The 17,485-nt window shown below is 31.8% G+C and overlaps 1 protein-coding gene across 9 annotated transcripts in view; it reads left to right on the top strand.

Moving 5' to 3' along the window:
- Positions 1–17,485, top strand: part of TTC37 (tetratricopeptide repeat domain 37) — a 114,716-nt gene that overhangs the window by 28,016 nt on the left and 69,215 nt on the right. For all 9 annotated transcript variants that reach the window (XM_012541374.3, XM_023496062.2, XM_023496057.2 and 6 more), the window contains 10 exons: positions 4,573–4,671; positions 4,788–4,896; positions 9,675–9,815; positions 11,655–11,756; positions 13,196–13,335; positions 14,606–14,692; positions 14,776–14,879; positions 15,308–15,434; positions 16,832–17,011; positions 17,310–17,434. In XM_012541374.3, coding sequence (XP_012396828.1) covers positions 4,573–4,671; positions 4,788–4,896; positions 9,675–9,815; positions 11,655–11,756; positions 13,196–13,335; positions 14,606–14,692; positions 14,776–14,879; positions 15,308–15,434; positions 16,832–17,011; positions 17,310–17,434 — 1,214 coding nt within the window. The remainder of the gene's footprint in view (positions 1–4,572; positions 4,672–4,787; positions 4,897–9,674; positions 9,816–11,654; positions 11,757–13,195; positions 13,336–14,605; positions 14,693–14,775; positions 14,880–15,307; positions 15,435–16,831; positions 17,012–17,309; positions 17,435–17,485) is intronic.

The raw sequence follows: 17,485 nt of genomic DNA, 5'->3' as shown, positions 1-17,485 counted from the left end.
TAAGCCATCTTCTACATGTTCACTTGACCCCATCTCTTACATCTCATCTTTTCCCCCTTCCCTTCTTCCAGAAGATTGCATCCTTCATCAGTCTCTTTTTCAAATCTTTTATTTTTTTCTCTTAATTAATTCCTTTCCTACTGCCTTCAAATATGCTTCAAAAAGTCTTACTTATCCTTAAAAAAATCCCTTTACCAAACAGTATCATCCCTTCCTTCAGTCATCTTATAGTTTTCAGCCAAATGCCTTGAAAAAACTGCCTTCACTTCAAATCAAAAAGCATTTATCAGTACTTTCTCTTCTTCATTAATCCCCATGTAGTCTGTATTCTGTCTGTGTAAGTGACCCTGTCACTTAACTGAAATCACTGTCCAAATTATCTGTGCTCTCTTAATTGCTAAACCTGGCTAGCCTTTTCTCATTCATAGTCCTTGATTTGTGTACTTCATTCTGTATTATTGATTATCTTCTACTTCTGGACTCTCTTCCTTTGTGACATTTTTCTCTCCTTTTTTGTCTCCTACTTGTCTTGCTACTTTATCTCAGTCTTCTTTGCTGCCTTATCCAAATGATACACCTGCTATTTATAGGTGTTTGCCAGGGTGCTAGTCTAGGCTTTCTTTTTTCCCCTTGCAGATTCCCTCTCAGTAACCTCATCAGTAGGTTTAACTATCACATTCATACAGATGATTTCCTATTCTGTTGTTTCAGTTAGTTTCTTTCTTGAGATTTTGTCTTATATCACCTTTGTTTATAGGATATTTCAAACTGCAAGTCACAGAGACATTTTAAACTCATCATGTGACTTATTATTTTCCCCTCCAAATCTTCCATTCTTCCAGACTTTTCCTGTTTCTATTGAAAGCACTACCCCTTTTCTTGATTACTGGATTCCAAATTTCAGCATGATTCTGGACTCCCATATATTTAATCAGTTGCTAAAACTTGCTGTTTTTACTTCTACACCATGTCTCACCTCTAACTCCTTAGCTACCACCTCAATTCATGCTCTCATTGCTTCTTGCCTAGATTATTGCAGCAGCCTCCAAATTGGGCTACTTAGCTTTGAGCCTTTCTCCATGCCACTCTATTTCTGTACCACTGCAAAGAAATTTTTCCTGAGTGAAGATCTGACCAACTCTCCTATTTATCAACTTCAGTATTATAAGCAATAAATACTTCTTATTGCTTATAGAATATAATGGAAATTCCCTTTTGTTAGTTTTTAGAGCCCTTCACAATTGGTTGTAAAACTATCTTTCTATTTTCATTGGACATTACTCTTCCTCTTGCACGCTGACCCACTGTCCTTCTTTTTGTTTCTCACATCATTCTTCTCTATATCCATATCTTGATAGCCATCTACATATCATTACACTGGCTTTTCCTCATGACTAGAATGTACTCTTTAAACCCCTGCTCAATCACCATCTTCTGCATGAAGCTTTTCCTGATGCTTCCAACTACTAGTGACTCCCTTTCAAGCTACCTTCTATTTGCTTTTTATATGTTTGTATGTTTTAACTTTATATTTGTGCTGTACATTTTTCTTATATAATTGTTGCTTCCTCAATTTAAGCTCCTTGTGAGGAGGGTTTGTTTCATTCTTTGTAGTTTTATTTTAGCTTAGCTCTTGCTAAGCATTTGGTAGACACAAAATAAATACTTGTTGATTGATTGATTGGCAGTGTATTATAGCCTGCTTGTGTTCACATGTGGTTCTTTAGGGCTTTATGAACCAAAATTTTAATATTCAGAGAGAGCCTCATAAAGAATTTCTAGATGAAAGAAGTAGGCACTTGGGCCAGTAGTTGTCATTTTTATGAGAAGAGGGAGAATAACAATAAAGGAAAAGATAAATATTTTAAAGCCTTTAATGTCCGTCTCTCATTGAAAATAGAAAATATCGGAAAAATTAATATTAGAAAGCAGAAAGTGTTTTGTTTAGAATCTTGTACTTAATAAAATAAGTTCCTGGCTCCTTTTAGGAACAGAAATTAGGTGGCTCCTTTGCTTTTGGGACGAGGATAGGGCTTTGAATCCCTTGTTTATATGCCAGCTCTTCCACTGAATTGTCAATAACAACTACCAAGAGAAGTGAGAAGCCAAAGCCATTTTTAACAATTTCCATTTTTCTCCAAATAATACAACCAAAAATATATATTAATCATGGTTAGAATTTAATGTCTTGAAGGCTAAAAAATTTTGTAATTCATTCAATTTAACTTAATGTTTTTCTGGGTCTTTTAAATCTGTTTAAACAATGCAAATTTAAATGACAAGGAGTAAACAAATGCTGTTTATTCTTTATATCTAGATTATGCTTTCTGAGCTGTGATTCTTAGACTTTAAAATTTTATGACTATTGATTATGTTGCCCAGTAATTTTTGGGTGTTGTTTTTGAGCAATTTGTAGTTGTCTTTTAAATGTTAAGCTTTTCTATCCTTAATGACTTTAATTCATTTTTTCTTTGATGCTGAATTTTAGTTTTGAAGACAGTTTCAAAAGAAACTTACACTTAATAGAAGAATCATTTAAAGTAGTGATGTCAAATAGTTGATCCACAACACTCCCAAAAGTGACTCGAACCAGGTTAAAATATAATTGGGAAATATTAATAACATGTAAAAATATAAGAAAACATAAATAATATTATATATTAAAATTAAGTCAGTATGTAACCCAGAAGGAATCCTTAGGGATGGATTATTGTCCCCTTTTTTCTATTTGAGTGTGACACTACTAACTTAGAAGATAGGACAACAATCTTTTTTAATTTTCTTCTGGGCAGATAATCCACCTTGCTGCTACTTTTAGAAAGCAGTGGAATCAGAAATCAAACCACAAGTAAACAGAAACATAATCTCTACATGTATATTACAATTCTCAGATTCCTAGAAACATGTGAAATTGTGTTGCAGGTGTATCTGGAATACAGTATGCAATTTTAGATTCCATACTGTTGACAAAAATGTAATAGGGCAGGTGAAGTTTCAAATTGAGAGAGAAAGAGAGAGAGAGAGAGAAGAAGAAGAAGAAGAAGAAGAAGAGGAGGAGGAGGAGGAAGAAGAGGAGGAGGAGGAGGAAGAGGAAGAAGAAGAGGAAGAACAGGAAGAGGAAGAAGAAGAGGAGGAGGAGGAAGAGGAAGAAGAAGAAGAGGAAGAACAGGAAGAGGAAGAAGAAGAGGAGGAGGAGGAGGAAGAGGAAGAAGAAGAAGAAGAGGAAGAAGAAGAGGAGGAGGAGGAAGAGAGACAATGAAAAGAAATATGTAGAAGCTTTTGGTGAGAATTTTTCAAAATAAAATTTTTATTGTTGAAAAGCAAAAATCAAGAAACAGGATATACATAACCTGTTAAATCATGAAGGACAATGTGACCACATTTATTAATTGGATACTGAAATTAAGAGGTAACATTTGGGTGATTAAGGAAGCAATTTCAGGTGAAGTAAAAATTACTGCGTTTGACTAATTAGCTAGAATAAATTTTACCCTAAGGTAACAATTGACTAAAAATGAACATGATTTAAAGGAAAATTTAGATTCAGAGATTAATAATATATTCTTTATAAAGGATTATAAGCTTTTCAGTCTCCTTGGAGAAGAGTCTCTTAACAATTCAGTGTTATTCTTGAACCTTCATTTTCATTATGCACATCTAATCAGTTGCCATATTTTGCTATTTCTCTGTAAATGATCTCTTTCATATATGAACCCTTCTCTCTATTCACATAGCAACAATCCTAGATCAGGCCTTTATCTTCTCTTGGTAATGGTGGCCTTCTAATTGCTACACCTGCCTCAAGTCTCTCCACTCTCCATTCCGTTTTCACAAAGGTTGTATAAGTGATTTTCTTAGCTTTGACCACCCCAACTCTTAACCCCTTTCCCCAGTTCACATAAAACTCTAATGGGTTTTTTTTCCCCTAGAATCAAACATAAACTTCTCTCCTTACCATTTACAGGCATTCACAATCATAATCTCAATCTTACAGTTTCTATTTCTATATGTCATAACCATTAGTATCCTCCATATATTGTGTGCTTCAGATGATTGACCTTGCTGTTCTTTATTCTTAACATTCTCTTATTTAGCAGTGTGCCTTTATATTAGTATTCTTCTTTGCTTGCAATGTTTTCTTCACTCTGCTTCATGGAATCCTTGCTTTAATTTTCAACTCAAACATCACTTTCTTCTACGTTAGGCTTTTCTTTGTCCTTCTAGCTGTTAGTGCCCCAGCTTATCTTTTATCTGTTTTGTATATGTGCATAAAAATGTAACCTTGTTGAAAATAGAAACTTTTAATTTTTTTTCTTAAGAGTTATATTTATTCATTGAATTGATTTGAAGTGGAGGACATGGAAGACAAATATTCTTTGTAATCAGAAGCAGAATATTTGGTTTGGTGGGTCATTTAGTGAAAACATTTTGGCATTTCTTAATTCTATTTTTAAGTTTTTATTGAATTTACTAAGAAATAATGAACACTATTTTTTTTTAAAGTATAAAGTCTCCACTCATATTTGTAATTTAGTGTGCTGTAATCCTGTCCATAACTTCTTGTCTTTTTAGCTTTTCATTGCATTTGAAAATGCTTTGAGCTCTTCAGATAATGTTCCTAGTGAAGCCCATGAAACACTTTATAGACACTTCATTCAGTGTTTATCTAAAGTAAGATTTTCAAATTCTTTTAACAAAAATTCTGACATACATATCCACAGAATAACTATTTAGAAATGTTTTATTAATATGAATATTTAGTTTTACTTTGTCTTTATATTTTTAAGTTTCCTTATGAGACTGCTAGGATGAAGAAGGCTTGTGAAGGTATGATGAACATCTATCCTACTGTATCTTATCCACTGGAAATGCTTTGCTTACATTTAATTCAGTCAGGTAAGTTGAAAATTTTTGCGTTTAAAATTTTTGTTTTCATTATTGAATACATATTATGTTCAAGTAATTAGTTAACAGGTCACATAAGTGAAAAAAGGAAGTATAGGAGATGGTTCTTAGCTTCAAGGGATGAAGGTCTAATTGGAGAAAGAAAGTGTATGCCTTATAGAAGACTTAAGATCAAAGAAACTTTGTGAAGACCTAGATTGAAGGAAAAATAGGAAATGAACAGCAACATGAAGAAGTTAGGAAAAGATCAAAGCCACAGGCATCAGGAAAGTTAAAAGTGAACTGTGAGGCATATTTTATCAGTCGTGAAAATATATTAGTATAATGAAGATGGAAGAAGATGTAGTAGAATATGGGAAAAGTAAGATTTTATAATATTATACTTGAAATAACAAAATACAAGTAAACACAAAAGAATTGAGTTCTGACAAATACATGTTAATTTTTTTTTTTTCCATTTAAGTTCAGTTCTAGCAATGGACTAAGAAAGTAAATTTTGGGAAGTCTTTAGGGAGGCTAGAGCCAATAACATAGAAAATAGAGGTTAGAATAGCGGGAGAAGAGCCCAAGAGAGTTATGTTGTTACACTTTGCTAATTTGATTAATGTCAAAGGTCTGGAAGAAGTAAGAATAATTTTTAAAGTAAAAATTGGAAACCATGGATGACCACTTGAGAACGTACTTTAAGTCACTAATGTTAAGAGAAGTTCAGATTTAAACAACCACAAAATCAGCAAATGATCAAAAGTAGGGAAAATAATGGAGATGCATTGGAAAAACAGATAATACACACTTCCACTTATGTTAGAGTTATGATTTGGTCCAGTTTTTCTGGGAAAAGATTGGAATTATGTAAGAGAAGTGACTAAACTGTACAGTTTATTGCTCGACAATATTGCTATTGTATGTATTCCAGAAGGAAACTGAAAGCTCAAAAACAAAAACAAAGGTCCATCTTAAAATATTCATAGCAACCCATTGAGGAATAATTGAAAACTGAAAACATTGGTATGTGAATGCAATGCATCCTTATTGTTAAGTGAGAAATGATAAATGTACGAAATTCAGAAAAAACATGGGAAGATTTGTAATAACTAATTCAGAATGAAATAGCAGAATGAAGAAGATTGTTTAATTAGTTGACTTCAGTAGTGTAGATGAAAATATAAAAAGTAGAAAAACGAATTGAAAAACCAAATGACTGATCTAGACAACATATAACAAAATTTACTCAGTTGGGCAGAATGTTGTAAAATACTGTCAAATTGGGATATTTTAGGATAGTAATGTCAAACTTAAGTAGAATGGAATTCCTAAAGCCCATATTGACTTAGAAAAAACACAAATGAACATTGTTATGTTGTATTTTTAATTTATTTTGTTAAACATTTGCCATTTAGATTTTAGTCTGATGCTCTATTAGGGAGTTTTTTAGCTATGTGATGATTTTGATGCCTCAGTTGTAACAGAATGTTATTGCTTGTTTGTTTTTCTTAAAAAGGAAGGCTCTTTCTGGAGGGAATGGAATGTTTTCTCCAGAAATACCTATGATACAAAGACAAAAGAAACCAATAAGATATCTTAAAAGAAAAAGATGCATGCTTTTTAAGGAAAAGAGCATCACATAATTCTTCAGTAATAGGAAGGGTATGATTTTCATATTTATGGTAAACACTGCCTTTCAAGCAAGAGTTTTTATTTTTTAATTAAATTTGCCATTGTTAATAAATATAATAGAACAGGGCTAGCCTTCTCTAAGAAAGACAAAAATGGTAAGTTGTCATTTTGTTTCCTTCTATCTTATGGCATTTGGACTCCACCTTCCCTAGTGAGTGAGATAAGACAGACCAAATGGAAAAACTTTGATACTCTTTTAAAAATGATGAGTATTGTTCACTAATAAATGTGAACAGATTCTGTATTTTGCATGGTATACAGTGCCTTGCATATAGCAAGTGTTTAATATAGTTTAATTGAACTAAAATTTTGTACTCTCACAGGACATAAAATAGTTTGCTGTATTTTTTTTTTGATAGACATAAGGGAACAGACTTTACCCCTTACATAAGATTACAGACTAATAAAAACAGGACAGACAAATAGAAGCAAATGAGCTGTATTAATTCAGTAATGATTCAAGTGCTAATATTAAGATGGTAGGTAGATTTTAAGGGATTATGCTGGGGAGTAGAAAGTAGGAGTAATTAAAGGTGGGAGGGTTTTAGGGTGAAGATCAAGAACAATAGAATAGCAGTGTAAGGAAGTGTAATTTATTATTATTACTATAATACAGTACTTATCTACTGTTGTTATAACTATTACCATTACATGGTTTGAAATATCTTGGGGAGTTGATCTAGTAGTTTAAGTTCAGTATTGGAACAAAATGAAACACTTGTAGCATGTCTGACTACTGATAAATTGAGATTTACATAGCTATAATAGAAAGAATATACAGCAAGAATGCTGCTGCTTCAGGTGACCACAGCTTACCTAGCTCTGTGTTGTTGCCCAGGGTGCTCCACTGGTCAAATATTCTGAAGCTAATTATGACTTTTTGTACTCAGGGAATAGGGATCTGAGAAGCAAATGATTGAAGTGTACTATCCATGTCAGATTATCGTTTGAAATACATTCTGTCCCATCCACAGTAAAAAGGAAAGTGGGGCATTTTATTAACTGTTACTCCCTCGAAGAGCATTCCTTAAGGACTATCTGCTGCCAGAGTGGAGCTGGGGGAAGTGGGTGAGAGAATATCACATTTTTCCAGTGCCATCTGCATAGCTATTGCTGTGGGTTCATAATGGTTAGGTTATAATTCCCTTGAGGTGATGGACAGCTGGCCCAAAAGTGGGGAAGTTGGAAATTTAATCAAAGTGTAGGGGATAGGGATAGATATGGTAGAGACATTTGTTAGCATAGGGATAGTGGGATGCTAGCTCTCTTTCACTTTCTTCTTAGGGTTAATTTTTAGGTCCTAACCCCTTCTTTGAAGATCAGTGCTCTAGACACATTATAATGATTTATATACAAATCTTGGTGATTTATACTATGATATTGTTGTTGAATCATTTCAGTTGTCTGATTCTCCATGACCTATTTGTGATTTTCTTGTCATAGATACTAGAGTAATTTGCCATTTCCTTCTCCAATTCATTTTACAATTGAGAAAACTAAGGCAAACAGATTTAAGTCACATTTCAAGGATCACACAGCTAGCAAGTGTCAGAGACCAGAGACTAACTCTAGGCCTGGTACTTTATTCACTGTCACCTAGCTGCCCATTGTACTGTAATAAAGGTCATTAAATAACTAGCATTGTCTATCATGCTTTTGAGGATTGAGACTAGTTTTTTGACTCAAAAGTAGTTGTGTTTTATGTAACTTCCCATAAGTAGGCATTATAAAATGAAAACATAGTATTTTGTTATTTTTTTGAAGGTGATTAGTTCTGACTAATCAACATAACATCATGACTTATGTCGTAGTGTTAATTGTTAATAGATCAAATTTTTGAGAATACTAATATACCTTTTTTGCTTAAGCCCACTAATATTCTATATGTAGGAGAGTTTGATTAAAAGATCATTTTCAACAGCCATTTTTTGAATATCTACTATGTATAGTTTTCTGTTAAATTTGGACATATAAAAATGTAGAACACATTGGGTTTTTTTTTAAACTTTATTTATATTAAAGCTTTTTATTTACAAAACATATGCATGGGTAATTAATTTTTCAACATTGACCCTTGCAAAACCTTTGGTTCCAAATTTTCTCCTCCTTCCCCTCACCCCCTTCCCTAGCTGGTAGGTAGTCTGATACATGTTAAATATATTAAAATATATATTAAATCAAATATATGTATACATATTTATATAGTTTATCTTGCTGCACAAGAAAAATCAGATCAAGAAGGAAGAAAAAAACTAAGAAAATGTAAGCAAACAACAACAGAGAGAATGAGAATTCTACGTTGTGGTCCATACTCAGTTCCTACAAGAACATATTGGTTTTGTTCTCAAGGATATTATAGTCCAGTTAAAGCTTTTCTTTTTAAGAATTTTTACTTTTCACATTTTATTCCTTTTATTTCTCCTCTCCTCCTCCAAATAGTTGAGATTAAACCCTTTATTTTATCTTAAATATTTTTAAGGATGGGAGTGAAAGATTGTAAGATTTGATTGAGGGCAGCAAAAAAAAGAGAATATATTTGCATACATAATATAATTTAGATTGTTATTTGTTTTATGTTTGTTTCCTTCAAGTAGATCATGAAATTAATTTTATGGACTTAATATATAAAGTACATTTTTTCGTATTGGTTGATGATTGCTATATAGAATTAACATCTTGAAAAAGGAAGACTAAAAGATTATAAAACATTTTTAATATAACTTTGTTGTACTAAGGCTACTAGTCCAATAAAGGATTTCATTCAAAGGAAGAAAGATAAGAAAAATTGTTTAGTAGCAAGATATGCATGAAAAATTAAGACCGGTTTGTAACATTAGAGTTATTCACACTATTTTTTATTTACAATAAAGATTCTTAATTAAGAGCAAATTTTCCTTGAAAGTTTTGGTCATTATGACATTTAGGAATTAGAAGAGCAATGTGGCTATGCTAGAAGTGATACAAAATTTTTTTCTGTTATTGTGGGTTTTTTCTGTGATTTTTAAGGATATTCAATCTAACTTTAAAAATTAATATGAACCTGGCACTTAAAATTTCATTCAGATGAATTAATTTTTTTTTCATTATACCAGGAAGTTTCACTGATGAAGCCCTGCAGTACTGTTACCAACTGGTGGAGAAGGACTCAGAAAGTGGTCCTGGTCTCATTGGCTTAGGCATAAAAGCCCTCAAAGACAAAAAATATGAAGATGCTGCCAAAAACTTAACAGAAGGTAAATATATAATGCATAAAGTAAACTAATTAGTAGAATTGTGGTCTAAAAGTATTATTCATTCAGTTTTTAAGTACTTAGTGTTAGCAATTAAAGAACTTAAAATCTATGTAGAGAAAATACACAAGAAACAATTAGACAGCCCTTTTACTAGCAAGATTGAGAGTGAAAGCCTATCATAAAGGATGTTGAAAAGACCTGTGGTAAAATGCAACCTCTGATAGACACTCCTGGACAAGCCTAGATAATCATTTAATATTTCTGAGCTTCAGATAGTTTTCTACTATAGATGGTAGTGATCTTCATAGGTGAATGAAACCCAAGGTACTGAATGTATTGATGCAATAAAATCAATTGCTATTCTGGAAAAAAATAAAAGGAACACTCATAAGATAAACTGAAGTATCTATTCGAGCTACTTTATTTCACAAATGATAAAAAATGTCACCAACTTTATATTTTAGAGTTCTGCATATTCAAGCATAATGATGAGGGTAGTTAGTAATACAGTAAACACAATATATGAAAAATAGAAATTAATCAGGTTATTGACTTTCTTACAGATAATTATATTGGAATGTAATTGCATAGAAAAACCTTGACAGTCTTATATAAGCCATTAGTTTACATTAATTCCAAATGAGCAATACTTACAAAATTATTTCAGGAAAAGTCTAGCTTTATCTGTTTTTAGATAAAAAGAACTTGAAATATTCTCTGTTTCTCATTTATTCCTGTATGCATTTTAAAAAACTGTTTTATTCATAAAATAAAAGGAAAGCAAAGAGTTTTGGAAGTACTTTTAAAATTCCACTTTGATGGAATTTTTTTAATATATTAATTTTTCTATCAATTATACAGGTTTCCTACTGAACAAATAATAAAGCTTATCCAATAGAACATTACCTCCTTGAAGTCAGGGACTGTAGAATTTTTATCTTCATATCTTTGGTATGGGCCTTGTTCATGTAACCTAGTGCTGGATGTTAACTTGAATTCAGCCTAATGCTTTGTTTCTCCAGGAGCTATTTCATTCTCAGTTTTTGTTCTGAATAGAGAAAAATAAAAGGTAATTATTTTGGAAAAATATTGTTTGAAAGCTACTGGAAGTCTTCAGCATTCATTCTTGCAGTGTGACTTTTCCTTTGGACAGAGGAAAGAGGAAGCAAGAAAGCCCCCCTAGGAGAATTGAGTAGGAGCAAATAGAAGAGCAGTGCTATAAATATTTTAGAATTTCCTGTTAAGTGACTTACTGTTATCTCTCAAGGACTCTGCATTGTATAGTAGAAAAATAACAGCTTTGGAGTCAGAAGACCTGGGTTAAATTCCCTCTTTTAAGTCTTAGAAATTGTGTGTGGCCTTGTGTAAGTCATATAACTTCACTGGGACTCAGTTTTCTCATCTGCAAAATGAGAGCATTAGAGTATTTGCCTTTAGAAGTCTCTCCTGACTCTAGATCTTTGAGCCTATGATCTTTTGTATAATATGTGACACTCAAATTCCAAGCTGCTAATACCCAAAGGAAACAAATTCTCTTTTACTTTTATAATAGTGCTTCATATTAATGACAGACATAGGTGTGTGTTTGTGTGTGTATGTGTATGTATATATGTGTGTGTATGTGTGTATATATATATATATACACACACACACACACATACACACAGATGTATACATATACATACATATAAAAATTTATATGTGTGTATGAAAATCTATTGTTCAGTGATTCAAATTGTTATAAAATTAATATAAGCAGTTTTATTTTTATAGGTTCAAGTTATTTGCTGTATAACTCAATCAGCAATAAACCTGACTTTATGATTATTTTTTTGTTAGGATTAAAACTAAGCAGTGTCTGTGTAGTAGGATGGTATCATCTGGCAGAGGCTCAAATGAAAATGCATCGTTATAAAGAAGCCATTATTTACTGCAATCAAGGTAAGAGTATTATTGAAATCTTACAGTTGAGATATAGTGAAATTTGTTTATATAGTTTGTTTCAAGAGCAGTATAAAAGATAACATGGTGAAGTGGTAAAAGTGATAGCCTTGGAGTTAGAATGGTCCAGCTCTGAACCTGATCTTTTGTATGGATTGGTTATTCTTTAATCCTGTATCCTTATTAATCAAATAACAATAATAATAGCAACAGTAAGAGTAATGGTATTGATAGCATTTATATAGCACTCTAAGGTTTGCAAAGCACTTTTTTACATGTCATCTTATTTGAGTTGGAATAATACTACCTTTCATACTTACCATAAGAGACTGTTATAAGTATCAATTAAAATAATATATGTAAAACACTTTGTGAAATTGAAAACATTTATAAATGTCAGCTTTTAATTTTGAGAAATATCATTTCTGTTTTACTCCAGTGCTTTATTATGTTTTTTAAGATGTAGAATTATTTAAGACTAAGTGTGTTAGACAAGTTAAATCTTTAGCCATCATCTAGTAGATTCTCATGTACAAAAACTGTCAATTAAAACTGAGAGGTTCTCTTGAAAGATTCTTCACATCCAGAATTTTGAGATTATAGTAGATGGACTTTAGGAGAATATGGAGACTTTAGGAGAATAAAGGAGACCTTTATGATTTTTTTAAAGGTTCTGAATTACTCCAAAGGTGCAAAGAAAAATCCTTAGGGAATCTAGAACAGGTTTGACTTTGAAAATGGCATTAGCTGAAATAAGGGAGGAATAGGGGAACCTTGAACCTCTATGCTATGTCTTTCGACCAGAAAAGGTCTCTCAGTTCTACTTGTGTCCTTTTTTTTTCTGCTAAGGAACCTATAGATTGCATACTGGATGTAATTTATAACTCAGGTGTGACAAGGTCTTTTGATAATGGGGTGTGGGATAAGTCTCAACTTATTTAATAAGTTGTATTCTGAGATACCAAGTTATTGATAGAATATATAGTATCTTTTGGTATAGCTCTTATCATTATTTCAGGTATTCTTTTATCAGGTTAAGTGAATCTTTCATCTTTAGCTATATACTATATAGGCTTAGAGCTGTAAGAACTTAGAGACTATCTGGTCCTGCGGTTTCATTTTACAGGTGTTAGCAAGTTAATAATAGCTTATATTTATATGATTCTTTTAAGTTTGCAAAGTGTTTCACATATGTAATATCATTTGATCCTCTGAACAACTCTTTTGATGAGTCAGCTAACTTGTGCATAGTTACATATGTATGACCAGCTTCAGACCCACAGCTTCCTGATTTCTAATTCTTTGCTGTCTCTAATAACTGCACTCTTCATGTGTGCTGTATTGGTTATTTGTGCTTCTCTTGAAACATATATCTCAGCTAATTCAATAACTCTTTTAAAACCCATTATAAGAGGAGATTCAAAATTTTATTTTCTTAGCTCTGACAACAATAGAAAACCTCAGTTCACCTAGCAGAAGTGTTCATCAAAAGAATCTCTGCTTTCGTTTGAAAGCAGAGGCCTTAATACAGCTTTCAGATCATGACTCTTCAGAAGAAGCAATTGCCATTCTAGAACAGGTAAATTTAGAGGTTTTCCCTCAACTTTTCTTAACTTTCATCAATCAGGTCTTTCCTTTTTAAAAACTTTGCCTTAAAACGTATATGGTCCCAATATAGTACCAGATGTATCCACTTACTTCTGGATTCCTCAAATCACTTGTTTGACTTTTCCATCCAAAAATTGCAACACAGTTTATGTGACTAAATACCCAGAAAAATGGGCCCTGTATAGTACAAATTGTTGGGGTTTTTTTTTTCTGTTCTCTTGTCTATTATTAGTACATTTGAGAACAGGTTTGAGGTTTTAATTTCTTAATGTTAAAAGAACATATCTTATACCTACTGAAAAAAATAACATGATACAAATGACTTTTTATTAATAATTCTTTGCAGACACCCAAGTTAATAAAATCATAAAAAATAAAGTTGAATTTAAGGAACTGTACTTAATTCTTAGTGTTATAATTTGAAAGCATTCTTATTAGAAAATAGCATCAAAGTACATTATTCTTAAAAGTTGTTAGCAAACAAGATATTTAATATCATTGTGGAGTTTGTTTTAAAAATTTTGTTGATACTTAAAGATGATTATATCATTATGTCATAATATATATCATGTGTGATATGTTGATATAATATTTATCATAAATTCTATCACTATTCCTTAAATATTTTTAATTTTTATTATTTTTGTTGAGGCAGTTGAAGTTAAATGACTTGCCCAGGGTCACACAGCTAGGAAATGTTAAGTGTCTGAGATCAGATTTGAACTCAGGTCCTCCTGACTTCAGAGCTGGTGCTCTATCCATTGTGCCACCCAGCTGCCCCTAGTTCCTTAACATTTAAGAATGAGTCGAATAACTGTCTCTATTTTACTTAGGTATGAATGGATTTGTCTCCCTTTCATATGTATTGTATTTTTATAAGTATATTATCAACTCCTTAGAAGAAAAATGTATGTCCTGTGCCAACTTTGTTTTTATAGTATCTAATATAATGCCTTTTATTCATAGGAACTTCTTAACAAAATATTTGTCAAATTGAATTTTCAAAACTTTTTACATCATTCTGAAGTATTTTAAATCATTACAAAGATTTTTTTAGGAAATAAACATGAAAGAAACTGGGAATTAACTAGTTTCCATTGGGCTGCTATACCCAAAGGTTAATTTTGTGGCTTCTATGTTTTAGTATTGTCATCCTTTGATTAAAAAACAAGTTGTGTTGTATGAAAAGAAAAAATATTCAGTAATAAATGATTTAACAACAATTTGAAATTATTTCCTAGATCTCAGATGCAAATACTATTCCAGAGCTTTTAGTTCTCAAAGGTCTTGCTTATCTAAACAAAGGCTTATCTGATAAAACTTCAAAAGTAAGTTTTAATTAAAATTAAATTAAAAAAATTAAAAACATAAAAATTGTTGTATGAAATTAATAGAATATTTCTCTTTATAGATTGTGGAAGAACTTCTTTCCTTTCATCCTGACCTAGCTGCAGTCCATGCCCTGGAGGCACTGATTCATTTTACCAGAAAGGACTACCCAAAGGCAGAGAAAGGGTAGGGATACATGGAAGGCACATAGATTAGTTTTAAAACTTGTAGATTTGGACAGTATCCATATTTGTATAAATTGATCCTTTTTAAAGTTCTCTGCTATTTTGGGGGGATAATTTTATTTCATATATATAATTTAGCATAATTAAAATACATTGTAGCTTTTTCATGTCTAATTAAATTCTCATAAAATGTTCAGCAAGCAAGGATCACGCATGTATCTTCACTTTATTACTTAGCATAGAGTGGATGCCAAAGAATCAGTATGCTTTTAAAAAAGTATTTTTGCTAAGCATCAATCAATTAAAAAAATAACATATTGGGTTCATTTAGCACTCTAGAATTTATGCAAACATTCATAATGTCATTTAGGAATGTCCAAATACATAATACAAACATTCTACAACCTTACTTTTTTTCTTTTTTCTTAGATTTCAGAGAGCTCTTGACAGAGAAGCTGAGGTTGCTGATTATTATTACTATCTTGGATTAACATACTGGTTCATGAGTGAAGATACAAGAAAAGACAAAACAAAAGCTCTTACCCAGTTTTTGAAGGTGAGAAAAATACTAATATCTACTTTACATGATACAACTTTGCAATGGAATCATTCAGGTATTATTTATAAATATCAGGAAAATTCTTTATGTTACATCTCTCACAGAGTTTTAAAAAATTGATGCCTTTTCCTTATAATCACTTACTTTTGAAAATATTTCCTCTTGTCAAGACTTCCCTTACAATATAGTAAAGCAAAGTCAAACAACATAACAGTTGTTTCATTGTTTTTGATACTGCTTTGTTGTGACAGACTTTTTTTTTTTTTTAATTTTTTTATTTACAGGTTATATGCATGGGTAACTTTACAGCGTTAACAATTGCCAAACCTCTTGTTCCAGTTTTTCACCTCTTACCCCCCACCCCCTCCCCTAGATGGCAGGGTGACCAGTAAATGTTAAATACATTAAAATATAAATTAGATACACAATAAGTATACATGACCAAAACATTATTTTGCTATATAAAAAGAATCAGACTCTGAAATATTGTACAATTAGCTTGTGAAGGAAATCAAAAATGCAGGTGGGCATAAATATAGGGATTGGGAATTCAATGTAATGGTTTTTAGTCATCTCCCAGAGTTCTTTCTCTGGGCATAGCTGGTTCAGTTCATTACTGCTCCATTGGAAATGATTTGGTTGATCTCGTTGCTGAGGATGGCCAGGTCCATCAGAACTGGTCATCATATAGTATTGTTGTTGAAGTATATAATGATCTTCTGGTGTGACAGACTTTCAAAGAAATTTTAAAAGACTAGAAAAGAAAATGCTTTTGAAAAGAAATTTGCCAAAGGAAACTGAGAATTAACCAGTTAACAATATCCTTTGCTTCCATGTAATTTTTAGACTGTCTCCCCTATGATTACATTGCCATAATAGTCTAGTTGACTTAGAATATTAGAATTGTTTCATTAGAAGAGATCTTGCAGAGATCTCTCAGTTTGGAAATGGGATGCAAAGGCAAACTTTTATCTTGATAGCACAGCTAATTAGTTGAGACTTGATTCCTCTGCTAAGGATCTTTCTGCTGTTCTGTTGAACTTTATAATTTTCTTAATTAAAACTAAACCCTTTCCTTGATTGCTTGTTAGCAGTGAGAAATCTTGCATTTTTTTGAAAGCAAAATAGTTTTCAGTATTTTATAATTTTTAACTATCTTGAGTATTGTAACATGTATAGGAAAACAAATATTTTGTTGACTTTGCTTTTTCTAATCACTGTAGAGTAGTTGTCATCCTTGCTTTAAACCAATCCTTCATAAAAAGACATTTAATCAGCTATTTTACATTCAGATATCAAATTACTACTATCATCTCTTTTGCATGTTTTTGAAAATTACACTTCCAAACATACTTTACTATTTATATTTTTTCTATGTGTTTTTTTATTTAAAGGCTGCAAAATTGGACACCTATATGGGTAAGGTTTTCCGCTATTTAGGACATTACTACAGAGAGGTAGTTGGAGACAAGAGCAGAGCCCGGGGGTGTTATAGAAAAGCTTTCGAACTAGATGAGACAGATGAAGAATCTGGAGCTGCTGCAGTTGATCTAAGTGTGGAGCTTGAAGATATGGTATGTCTCCTCCTTTGCCTTTTAGTCATTTTCTTTGTTTATAGTATCTTTGCTATAGTTACATACACTAATTTTAACAGGTGTAGTTGTCTTCCTTTTACTATAAATTCATCTCATAAGAATGTTTTTTTACCATGACCTTGATGTTTCTCTTTATTTTAATAGCATAATCAACATTAAATTTTTAAGGCAATATGAAAATTTTGTTCTTTAATGTAGGAATAATTTCAGAGGTGTACACATGAATTTTGCTTTTAAAAATTATAATTATGACTAATTTTTTTTTTTTTTAAATTAGGAAAGTGCATTGGTTATTTTAACAATTGTAACTGAAAAGGCGAGTGCTGGAACAGCAAAATGGGCCTGGCTTAGAAGAGGGCTCTACTACTTGAAGGCTGGTCAGCATTCTCAAGCAGTGGCTGAGTAAGTAGTCTTAAATTTTACCAGTCATTTTAGTGAGATCATGTTTTATTA

This window comes from Sarcophilus harrisii, chromosome 1 (assembly GCF_902635505.1).
Source record: "Sarcophilus harrisii chromosome 1, mSarHar1.11, whole genome shotgun sequence".
NCBI classification, from domain to species: domain Eukaryota; kingdom Metazoa; phylum Chordata; class Mammalia; order Dasyuromorphia; family Dasyuridae; genus Sarcophilus; species Sarcophilus harrisii.
Note: the sequence above shows the minus strand (reverse complement) of the source record. Positions and strands in the feature narration are given on the sequence as shown.